The 12,600-nt window shown below is 37.5% G+C and overlaps 1 protein-coding gene across 1 annotated transcript in view; it reads right to left on the reverse strand.

Moving 5' to 3' along the window:
* LOC103820122 (cadherin-6) overlaps positions 1-12,600 on the reverse strand; it is a 102,809-nt gene that overhangs the window by 20,061 nt on the left and 70,148 nt on the right. Inside the window, exons 3-7 of the mRNA XM_009094783.4 lie at positions 9,460-9,754; positions 7,930-8,049; positions 5,806-5,973; positions 4,098-4,285; positions 2,482-2,735 (exon numbers count right to left, since the gene is read on the reverse strand). Of these exons, the coding sequence (XP_009093031.2) occupies positions 2,482-2,735; positions 4,098-4,285; positions 5,806-5,973; positions 7,930-8,049; positions 9,460-9,754 (1,025 nt within the window). The remainder of the gene's footprint in view (positions 1-2,481; positions 2,736-4,097; positions 4,286-5,805; positions 5,974-7,929; positions 8,050-9,459; positions 9,755-12,600) is intronic.

Genomic DNA, 12,600 nt, shown 5'->3' on the forward strand with positions numbered 1-12,600 from the left:
GTAGCCAAACATGTAATGGTGTATTTTTGTATTTTCTCAATGTCATACCAGACCAAAACTTACTTAGAAGACTTAGACTGATGCAATTTAGCTCTGCCAATACACAGGTCACAAATGGTTCTGCAGCCTTACAACCAGGGCAGGCAGATATCCACTTCATAAATTGCTATTGCTTCATTGTCTTCTGATGCTCAGCAGCTTGCTGCCTAATGCAACCACAAGTCAGGAAGATTTGTGGGTCAGGAAGGGATGTGTGTGTGAATTTTTCATAATGCATTTTCATAATGATATTGTGAAGGTTTCCTTTAATGGAAGATCAAAGGGGCTTTCATCTAACAGAGTTAGGGCTCAGTTTGTTTAAGAAGAGAAATCTTCACTCAAGTAGAGGAGAAAATGGAAGGTTTTCATTGTAATATCAAGTGGCTAAAGATTTTATTTTTGACTGTCAAGAAAAATTGACAAGCAAGTGACAAGTCATATATATACAGTCTAATTGCATCTTCCCCAAAGCTTGGAGTGAAAATCGGATTTAGCATCTCTATTGCATGATAGAAAAAAAAAATTACCCTGTCAAAAAGATGCAGACTCAACCCATGCCCCTAAATTCTAGCAGATACCCAAGATATTAGCACCATAAAATTACATTTATTGCAAGTTAACATCTCTCAGGCTACTGCTCTCTGCTGATTTCCTTTCTCTCACTGATTTTCACGTTTATTTCTTGCTATGTTTATTTCTATTACTATAATCTCTTTCTGATTTTTATTTTTCTTCTCCTTGCACTTGGCTGTTGCATGCTATTAAGATAAAAAGTAGACAAGCTTTCTGCTGCACTGCATAGTTTTGACACTTCTGCTAAATTTTGCTCAATGACTATCTGATACTAAAATATGCAAAGTACTTATACTGTATTAAAGAAGTGCTCTTTGAAAGTTAGATAAGTTTTAGCACACACATTCAATTAATAGCAAAGAGCCGGTAGGCAGTACTCAACAATGAACAGCATAGTCCCCAACCACTGTAAATCACTTATAATTAGGAGTTGGTGCTGGTGTGAAATGCAAATGGTTGTAGTTATCACCACAGGGAAGGAGGGAAGCACTCCCCTCACTCTCTGGTGCCATCACATATAAAAAAGCAGGTTCCTATGAAGACTGCAAGGGGCCTGGGTGTCACCCCAACCAATTTTTCATCTTCATGCTAGCATGCCCATGCCCATGAAAATGTGCTGCAGACGATGTTCATTCTGTCCTGGGGATTCACCAAAGTCAGAAAAACATTTTGCTGCTCTTTAAGTGACTATGCTCTGCTGGTCCAGAATGCCAGAGAATTGCTGCATATCATGACAGAAATTTAAGAAAACTTTAATTAAAGTTAGAAGGCTTAGTCTTGAAGAAGAATTCATGTATAGGGCATGCTATGCAAACTGAAGATAGTTTCTACACAGAAATATTTAGATTTAGCTTGTTCATCTAGGAAATTAACATTAAAATATTTACTGCTTTCACAAGATGAGCTAAGAGTTTAAAACTTACTCATTACTATAAGAAATCTTGATGAAAGATAATTGTTTGCACAAGTGTAAAGTATTGATGGACTAGATTTTTATTAAACCTGCACTGTTCTATTTTGATCAAAGGCTACTGTTGAATTTCCAAGGTGCCCAACTCAGAAACCTGCTGAAAATTGACCTGGATTTAATATTGCTGCACTTTTCAATTCCTCCTCTTGCTGCCACGTCAGTAGAAATGAACTTTCATTAAAGAACACAAAAATTTAAAAGTTCTATAATACTCTATCCAGTATGACTTAAGTACTCCAGTATGCACTGAAACAATACACAATTTACAAAAAAAAAGAAGACTTAGATATAGCTACTCCAACCTTAACATTTCCTCCACTTCCTCTAAGAACAGTTTATTGATTCACAGCAAGTTTAATTTATGAAGCTTATGAGACTGACTCTTATATTTCAAACCTTGCACTGATAGAGGTGAGATCAGAGCCTGGGTGTGCACATGAGCTGATTTTGAGGCATTTCTACTTGTGATTTAGAAAAGATGAATGTGGCCTCTGTTAAGCAGGTCTGGACAGAAGACAGAAGAAGAAAAGGCTGTTGGATCACCCCCCGACATATAGCCAAGAGGACGCACTGGAAAATGTTAAAGATGGAAGGAAAACACTAAGATTTTCTCAGAAGTCTTTTTGCAGTAATTTTTTCATGGTAGAAATAACCACATACATTAGTTACTAAAGAGATCACAATATAATTCAAGATGCAAAGGCCATGCAAACACATTCACACATACCTAAATATGCTCAAGCATGAGAGATCATTTACCACGTACAATACCCCATATTCAAGCATGCCCTACAATTCACATTGTTTCAAGCAAGGATTTTTTTGTGTGTGCCGACGTGATAAAAGCAAAATCAAGGCTGCAAAAAATTTACAGGCAAGCCGAAGTAGTATATGCTTACTTGACAGGATTCTTGGCAGCATCTGGATCCTGAGCAGTTACTGTTCCTATTACACTGTTTAATGGAACATCTTCTTTCACTTCCATTATGTATGCTGGTCTGCTGAACATGGGGGGTTCATCGACATCCTCCACCTGAATCCTGACTGTAGCTGAGTCCTTGAATGGCCCCAAGTACAGGAATCGAGGGTCCACATGAGTGTTGGCAGCTTCCACTTTGAGAATATACAAGTTTTTGCTTTCGAAATCCAACGCCTGGGAAGGAAAAGAAAAAGTTTAGGAAGTCTGTGGAGATTGCTGTGATTCTCGGCCAGATGAGCAGGATGAATGGTGGGAAGTCATGGAGAGGCCTGTGCTAGACAATGGGAGCCTGAACTGGAATTAAAATGCCAGCAGAAAGGAGAAAGGGCTATATGCCCAGATAATACATGAGGAAGAAAGCCACTTTTTTCAAGGAATTCTATGCCTAAAGACCAAGCAGTTTTCTCATACAGCTTTAACTCTTCATGCCAGTTATGCTGTCATTTTTGACATTTTGATGATTTATTATCTATTTCCTGCCCATAGGCACCACACACTAAAGGAGGGAAGATTTTCTAGGTGTTGCTTGTTTAGATACAGGCATTCCATCACAGAAATGAAACACTGTGGCATCAGACACCGTTAAAATTACAAAGAAACAGCGCTTAGAGATTCTTTGTTACTACTTGGAGAAATGTGGGGACAGAGTAGTCACCCCACTTTTCCATTACACTGTAGAAAATTCACAGCTTCTGTCAGCAACAGACAGAAGTACAAACAGAGTTAGACTGATATCATAATCAGACCCTGGAAGGCATCTTCTAAAAAACAAGTAATGACAGGTGTCGCACTGATATCAACAAGCAAGTGCATGTTTGGAAAATCTACACAATGTCTATCTAGTGATGACTGAACTTGAATTGATGAAGGATGATATCTGTAACCTTATCAAGTTTGCCTGATAACCCGCTGTAAACAATATTTCTCAAACCTTTTCTGACAACCAATGTGCAACCTAGTAGATGATGTCCACTGTGATCTTGCAAGGCACTGATTTTTTTTTCTAAAGCAAAAGCATGCTGATAGATATTTTAAATTTTTACAAAATGTGAGTCAAAAGAAATTTGTCTATGTACTTTAATATATTATAGCTGCAAAATCAATATCCTCTTATAAGGAAAAACAGGCAATGTGATACTAATTATTTCTGTGGTCTTAACACAGTAACTTCTGCTAAGTGAGTAAAACCTGTAAGCATCATAGGAAGAAAATCACAGTTGGATGGTGGAGCTTCCTTGAGTTTTTCTGTGAGTATATTCAGGCTGCAGGATTTTTTCTCAGTTGCACACCACTCATTAGGTAATTTACTCTCTCAGGTCCTCCAAAGTTTGTGCATTGGTTCAGTAAAGAAGGTATAAGAGGAAGAATACCGATTGCTTGCATAAAAGAAGCTTTACCCATGTAGAGATTCCCAACATATAAAATTCAAATTAGCAAAACATATATGTTGTACTAAAAAGAAAAAAAAAAAAAAGTGCTAGATAAAGGTTTGACTGGTGTTTCAGAAGCTAGGATTAAGTGTGTTAAGATGTGTACCTTTTTCACGGTTATAATTCCTTCCTGGGTGTCCTTGTCTGTGGTAATTCCAAACATGTCATATCCATCCCCCTCAGTGATGCTGTACTCAATCTCTGCATTTTCATCCATGTCAGCATCATTAGCTTTTATCCTGCCAACCGGGGAGTCGAGCGGTGTCGACTCAGGAGCTCTGAACTGGTATGTGCCTACAGCAGACAGAGGGAAATCTGGTTAGTCAGTCTCAAGGTGCTTTGGACACCATCTCTCAGTCCACTGTCCATGCTGGGAGTCTGCAGGTGAGCTAGGAAGTCGCTGGGTCTTCCTGGGCCAAAAGCCTTCAGCTTCTGCCGTACTTCCACGGGGGTAAAAGTTACTTATTTTTCTACCTGTTTCCTCATAAGGAGGATGGGCATTTTGCCTCTCTATAAACATGTAACTTTAGCAACAGATGTCCCTTTCTGGGTGCTCTCATGGTCTCTGTTGGCTGTATCAGAAGTGTGTATGAAAAATATCTTGAGGCCAAAGGGCAGATATTAAGAATTTTCAGAAGCTAGTGCAGCTTAGTAACACTAAAACTGAATCCAGCTCAAATAACTACTAAAAATGTACTACATTGAATTTTTGTCATAAAAAACCTCTGCTTTTGGAGTGTAGACATTATGAAGCTGTATCTTTGCTTTTTACATTGAAGACACTTATGTCCAGAGATGTATAATTAACTCATTGGGTGCAGAGTGTGATATTTCTTCTTAAGTTGCTCTAATTTAAATGGAAACTCTTTGCCCACAGCTAAGAACAGACTTTGAAGCTAAATGACAAGTTGCTTCCAATAACTTTCCCAGTGACTTAACTGCCAAAGCTCACTGATTTGTCTGATAGTATCTGCAATTATTTTCTGTAACGGCTGCTCTTGACTTTGACACACACTGACACTGCAATACACACACATCATACAGAGAGCAGTGGGTTAGACAAAGTAAAAAAGGGAAAAAAAATAGAGAGAGAAAGAAGGAAGCAAGAGAGGGAAAGAGAAGAGAATGAAAGCTGAATCACTTTGAATGCCTTACGGCAATGAACGGTCATTAATAGAAATTACTCTCTAAGAGAGCTTGTGCAATTGATTCCCATAAGCATCTCACAGATATCTACTGAATTATATCTACTGAATTATTTGAGAGAGGGGAAGTAAATAGGCAGAAACACCTGGTATATTTAAGTACATGCTTTTAGTTCTGTATGCAAAGAATACAGGAAAGTTCATTGTAGCAAATGCTTTCTTGTTATAAATACTCCTTTCCATAGAATTGTCCTTGGGATATATTTGCATACTTAAGTAAATTTGTTTCAAAACTTCAATATATTAGATTGCAACAGATACCTTAAAACGCAATCAATCACAAAGTCTGAAAGAAATAGTAGTGAACAAGAAATACAGATTACGTTGATCAGTTATTTAAAAAGTAGGGAAAAAAAAGTTGCTTTTGCACATTAATTCACCTCCAATTTCAACAGAGTAAAAATATTAAATATTCATTTCCCAGTTATTGCAGTTAATCTTGGCATGATGCTATTGCTTAGTTTTTTGTTCTCTATTGCTTTCCCAAAGGCAGTTTGATACTCAGTAAACTCACAATAGAAGAAATAATTTCTAAGGTGAACAAAAGACAAAACAAGAACCATTTTTGTCCATTTTAGTGTTAGAACAGAGAATGTAAATATTCCATACTCTGGGGGAAGCGAGGTGGATTGTCGTTGACATCAGTCAGAGTGATGTTCACGGTGGTGGTTCCTGATAGTCCTCCCATCTGGCCTCCCATGTCTTTAGCCTGGATGACCACTTGGTATTGCTCCCTGTTTTCACGGTCCATGTTCAGTAAAGCAGTTTTAATTATGCCTGTAAACATGAAAATTAAAGAGTGGGGAGTTCACAGGTAGTGACTTTGATGGAAATTCTTATTAAAAGAATAAAAAAGAATCTCTGCATAGTAAGTAAACTTTGCCCAGTACAAATATTTACTGTTATGAGATGGTTCATTAAATTACAGATTTGTCATGTCACATCTCAGGCTCCTGCCTATGTGACTGACACAGTATAAGTGGTACCCACAGAAAAATGTTCTCCTTATTTGTGAGCCATGTTATTTTACAGAACTATTTACCCTCTTTCAGTTCCATGCTAAAATCTCTCACTGAACTGGAAAAAGGCTGTTTATTCAATATTTTGACAGATGTGGTAAAAAAAAAAAGTAAAGCTAGCTTCAGCAAGACACCATTAAAGAGTGCCGCAACATTAAATGGAAGAAATTAATTAAGAAAATTATGAGCATTCAAACATGCCTGAGTATATATACTTCTATTTATACATTGATTGAAATTATTTGCCAGTTACTTCCTTCTTCAAAGGCACAAATAACAGTTATAAGGCCAGCTACTACTGAAATTCAATAATTCAGATTTACCATGAAGCAGAGTGTTTGCATTCTCACTGGGTCTCTCAAGGTAAGAACTGACTCCTTTGTAGGCAAAAGGAGTGAAATTCAAGTACTGAAATCCATGACAAAATTCACAGTGGCTTTGAAAGAGACATGTTTCACTCTAAGAGTTCTGTAATTGATTTCCATGGCAGGAAGATCAAGACTGTGGTTTACTTTGCTTCTTGTCCCCCACACAAACCTCTTGAAAGAAGTTTATTACTGGTGAACTCCCAGCTACTTTATCCTTATAATAACTCCAGAAGAGTACATACTGTACTGTCCATGTCAGAAAGAGTGCATCAGTGCAAAAATCCTGGCTTCTGTTATCTAATACCTTATTCTTGAAGGGAAGCTCCCTTTGATCTTGGCTTTCCCTCTTCTCAGAATTGTGTACACCCTTTCAACTCAGGTTTCCCTTTGAGACATATAGTCTCTCCTTCCTTTTCCCTGCTGAGTCTCTAAGATTTATCTAAGAAACAATCCTAAGCTGGATGAATTGTCTGGGATAATCTATTTCTTTCCTGTAAGGATGCTGAGGAGAACCGATTTCCCTAGCTTCCAGCAACCTAACACAGTGGATGTTTCCACTGAAGGAGTTTCTTGAGATGGTTTGTTTCTTCTTGGAAAAGTAAGTCAAAAAGCTTGGTAACAGACTATCTATGTAGTCAGGTAGTCAATGGTACACCATATTCAGTCAGACAGAATATGCATGCACAGGTTCCAAAGCTGTCTGTTAGTCAGAACATTAAAAATTCCAGTCACTGTGCATAATTTAAACACCTTCCAAAAACAGAACTCAGAACTTTGGGATTCTATTTGTGATCTTCTACTTTAGCGCAACAGTCAATTTTACCTCTTCTATCATTACTCTTAATTAAGATTTCTTTCATAAAATTAGCATTAAAGTGATATGTTGCAGATGCAAGAAATTATAATTGCTTTAAACAAGTTTTGAAGAAGCAGACAGAGAAAGAAAACTCACCTGAACAAACCCTCTGTCTTAATTTAGCTATTATGAAGATCTATGAGGATTAAACATTTTTTTCCACACCCACCTGTTTCTTTCCTTCATCTAAAAGCCAACCTATTTGGTTTAATTTAATCATCCACTGCAGTTTCTGTACCCACTGCTTGTTAAAAATGATTGAAAACTGGTTCACAACTAGTACTAATTGTATTTATTAGACTTTGCTGGTAAGATTAAAATAATGTAGGTGTCATGTTTACAGACGTATCGCTCTATTAAATTTGTCAGATTTTGCACTGAGTAAGATGTAATCTCTTCAAAGTTTTTTTAGTAATATATCCTAGCTTGGCTTAGCGTGTCATTTTGAATTACAGACATTGTCACAGAATGACAGATAAGGTCCCCTGACCTGTCTCAGATTCGACAGAGAAATATGGTTGTCCCTGGAGAATGCTGTAGACAACTTTAGCACTGTTCCCGTATGTAGGATCATCGGCATCAGTTGCAGTGACTTGCACAACAAAGGTACCTTCAATGAAAAGTTAAAGAAAACAAAAATTAATAGGTATTTTTCACGGCAAAAACAGTTTATGATGTAAAGAAAAAAATAATTCATGTTCAGGTCAGACTTGTGGCATGAAACTAGAAATATTTTTATTTTGTAGAATTTTCTCTGCTTATGAAGGACATAAACTCAAAATGATACCTGTTTTATTCTCAACTCATTCAAACACAGTTTTTGATGGGGTATATGGATCTTTCTGTCATGAAGAAAACAGAAAAGCACCACTCTGCAGATATTGTAAACAGTCAGAACTTGAATCTAGGTCAAGAATATACTTTTGCAAATCTACTCATACTCATAAAGTATTTGACAGAAGAATGTAAATATGGCTCTTCACATGTTTTCTAGAGAAAGAAATGGTGTTGAATCTTAGTAAAGGTGTTAAGAAACATAAAAAAATTAGCTTAGATTTTGGCATTTAAAACCATTAGTGAATAAAGTGTTCACATATTAAAATGTGAATATTAGGTTCTCACTTCATCAGATGAGTTTTTATCCATGCGACAAGTCCCATGAATGAGGGGAGAATGTATGCCCCAAAGTCTTTATTTTCGTAGTGCTTGAGCTTTATTTTAATCTTGCTCTTGATCATGATTAATTAATGCTTCTCTCCCTGGACATTATCTCAAATTAGAAATGTGCTTCTTGGAATTCAACCATCCAATGCTCTCTGACAAAGAAATCAAAATGACCTCCCTAAGAATCAAAGAATCAAAACCTGTCAACTTCTCAGGAAAAGATCTCATCTTAAAACAATTTTCCAAAGAAGTTTCTTTTTTTTTCTTGTTCTTGATTGATTTTTACAGCTCAATATATTTTAAATCAATAGAAAAATTGCAGTGGACTTCAAGGGACTTTGGAGCTCTTTTCTTTTGCATGGATAGAACAACAAAGGTCACAGGAAGTTAATGGAATATCTCAGAACGAATGGGTGACAGAAATGTGTACAACCCTTTCTGTACCTCCTTTTCCATTTTGTTTACCTTCCTGAACTAAATAAGAGTTGCTGAACAGATCTAGGAGTGGTATTGACACAGATGACCATGAAGAACCATATTACTAACATGTATTAAACCCAGGTATCATGTAACAGAGCTCAACTCAATTTCACTGACATTAAACCAGATGGTATTAACTCGCATTTTTTTGTGGTACAACAGAGGGAGCATGTTTCACCCAGCTGACACCTCTGTTTCCAGGAAACTGTTGCCACTATTTTCTTGGCTTTAATTTTTTTTTAATGTCTCAGATGCTTTTAGTCCAGACTCAAACAGCAGATGTCTCTATTCAACACCTGTAAAGTCTGGGCCCTTCAATAACTCCACGGAAAGAAGCCAGAGCAGACACTGAAACCAGTTATTAGTTAGCACCTACCAACATCTGACATTTCGGGAATGCTGGCATTGTAAACATCCTTTGTGAACATTGGCTCATTGTCATTGATATCATGGATCTTAATGATGAACTCAGATTCTGGTTCCACTGGTCTTCCAGTCCTTCTGTTTATAGCCTGGGCACGGAGTATGTATACAGGCTTTTCTTCCCTGTCTAGTCTCTTTGTGGCCTGGATGTCACCAGTGTTTTCATTGATAATGAAGAGGTCTCCTGCTCCATCTCCAGAAAGGATGTATTTAAGTGATCCATCTCCTTTATCCTGGTCTGAATGCAGCTGGTGGTGAAATGGGAATTAAAAAAAAAAAAAAAAAAAAGAAAAGAAAATAAATAAATAATTGGGACACAATTCTAGATACTTCAACCGATACCATGATATATGCTTTCCTATCAGTAATACTGAGCCAGAAGGCTGCACACTGCTTTTGGGAAATGAGTTGATACTACAGTAGAAGCAGTGAATAGATTGAGTTGTGTCATGATGTCAGAATTGAAATGGGCGGCAATATTATAAGAAGTTGCCTGAGGATAACCATAAACTGAAGCTGCAGACCACTTTTCCAAGCTAAATATACATCAATCAAATCCAAATTCTAGTGACAGGTAAAATCCTAGAAACATATAGACCAATGATATCCTACAGTGAAAAAACTGTGTTTGGGAATTGCAGTAAGCAAAGAATTAAAAAGTGGCCAGTCAAGTCACTTCTGAAGTTTAAATTCTGGGCGCTTGGCTCTTATGCCCCATGAACATTATGTAATATATCATATAATGCACAATAAAATAATCTACCAAATACATGCACAAACAGCAGATAAATACATGCATTCACAGATCTGGCAAACTAAGGCCAGAGCCAGGCAGGTGTAACAGACCATTACAGCACTGGAAGTGAAGAGATCAGCTGCCTTATCCAAAGGGGCAAAGGTGAAGCTGAAAAATGGTGGGGGAAAGGGAAAGAAAAGGGAATGATGGTAATTAGCATATAGAGCATCTGCTGCCTGAGCCATCATCTTTTATTTCCCCAGATGATTTCCACACCTCTTGGAATTCAGTTGAGTGACTCAAAAGGTGCAACTGATTAAATCATACCCTTATGGGTATTCCTTATAAAAACCTTATTTATTCCCAGGCCTTAAAATCCAAGCTACTCAACTGCAATTTATTTTATTGTTACATTAGCAAAAATAAAAATTAAAAGAAATGAAACATTAAAATGGCTTCCAATGTGAGAGCATAGGCAATGAAGACAATGGGGAAAAAATCTGTTAGGTAGCAGATTCCTGGAAATTGTTTCTTTCATAGAGAAAACCTGTTTATGAGTCCGGAGAGCTGGATTTTCTCAACCATTTCTTTGCTTATCTTCTCCTGAATAAGAGCTAGGAAAAAACCCCTGGTTGAGTGTTTTGCAAATCACTTAGCATTGCTGGATAGCATGCAGAGGACAGTAAAATTTGTAGATTTAAAGAATCTTGGCATAGACTCCAGCTGTGCCTGGCTATGCCCTACCATGCTGGAAGGGCAGCCTACAGCATGACCATATGGCCAATGTTTTGGGCTTCCTCCAAGTTTCTGCTCAAATCTGAGATCCACAGACAACACACTTGGTGGCACAGTGCTCCTCTGTGTGGGCATATGCCAATGATCCCTAGAGAAAACATGTTCTGTGCAAAAAGTCTGCCTTTAAGGGCAAAACTCTCTGTCACCACACATTCCAAGACTGTCCAATAATACAAAATATCATAACTGTGGCATGGTTAATCATTAGCACACATGCTGAAGCACTCTTCTTAATTTTCTCCTTCAGGGAGAAAATGGGCATTCTGTGTAATTTTGCACGGAGCCCTTTCTCTCGATAATAATAGCAATAAGTACGTTCTGTGCAGAATTTTTCCTAAGCAGTTTTCACATCCCTCCACGAAACCACTCAATACCATTTGCTCTGTTTTTGGATAACAAAGTTTCCCAGAAGGCTAGTCTTAAAATTTGGAATAGAATTGAGGTCTCTTGTGTCTCATTCAGTTGGCCAATTTCCTTGGCCAGGGGGCCTAGAGGAATTATATTATTTACTAGACATAAGTTCAGACTCTAAAAAAGCATCTATCAGACCAGCTTGTTAGGGAGTCAGACTAGAAGTCTACTGCAGGAAGTAATTTCAATTAGCTATTTGAATAGAACTTTCCTCAAAGGCAACCTGCAACAGAAAAGGCATGAAAATCATTTTATGATTGTGTATTTTTATGATTGTTTCACATCAAAAATTCAACTTCTGTTTGCCTTGAAAGCCTGTTTAACTTTGTCTTTATCAGAATGGGACAAAAACAGCCCTCAGTAACAGACTATCATTAATTTGTATGAGTCATGGAATAGTGCTGTTTTGAGACTTGGTAAAGGCTGAACTCACAAGCTCATTCTTATCATCGTTTTAATTAAACTTGGTTTCAACGAACAAAGTTGCAAAAAAGGTCAAGATAGAAAAGGTGTTGGAACCACTGGGAATAGTTTTCCATAATATTCTTTAACTAGCCTAGACTACTTAAAGAACTAAAAATGGAAACTTGAATGATTTTTTTCCTATCAATTGTTTATTAAATTTCCACTTCTCCTCCAAAATTAACCCACTCGTGTAAGACCCACTGTGACTCTGGATACCAAGACAAAGTATATCTCATTGTCATCAACAGTGAGAATGAGGTGATCTTCATCCATGGTTCAATCTTTAGACCGCCATCTAAATCACTGTCTTTAAAAAAAGGTTCTCCCTTGGATAAAATCCTTTCCAATATCTTTAGTTTTACGACTTTCCTAAGACACGGCAGAGCAAACTAAGCGCTCAGCTAGCCAGGCTGTATGTGGATAATTTACTGTGAGAGGCTGACCTGTGGGAGGTCATGTCCTAGGTGTGTATTACAGAGAGCTGAGGCTGGCTGAATACTCGCCCTTCAAACCAACAATGAATGTACAGCATATCACCATGTGTGGCCTCATCAACCTGGTTCACAAAGGGTCTCTAAAAGTATGACTGAAATCTATTTCATTTCAGTAAGGGAGGATAGGTCTGGCCATAAGGTTTTTGTGTGACAGACATGTATCACACCACCTGCTTAATTGCTGGGACAATAC

This window comes from Serinus canaria, chromosome 2 (genome assembly GCF_022539315.1).
Source record: "Serinus canaria isolate serCan28SL12 chromosome 2, serCan2020, whole genome shotgun sequence".
In the NCBI taxonomy this organism is placed as follows: domain Eukaryota; kingdom Metazoa; phylum Chordata; class Aves; order Passeriformes; family Fringillidae; genus Serinus; species Serinus canaria.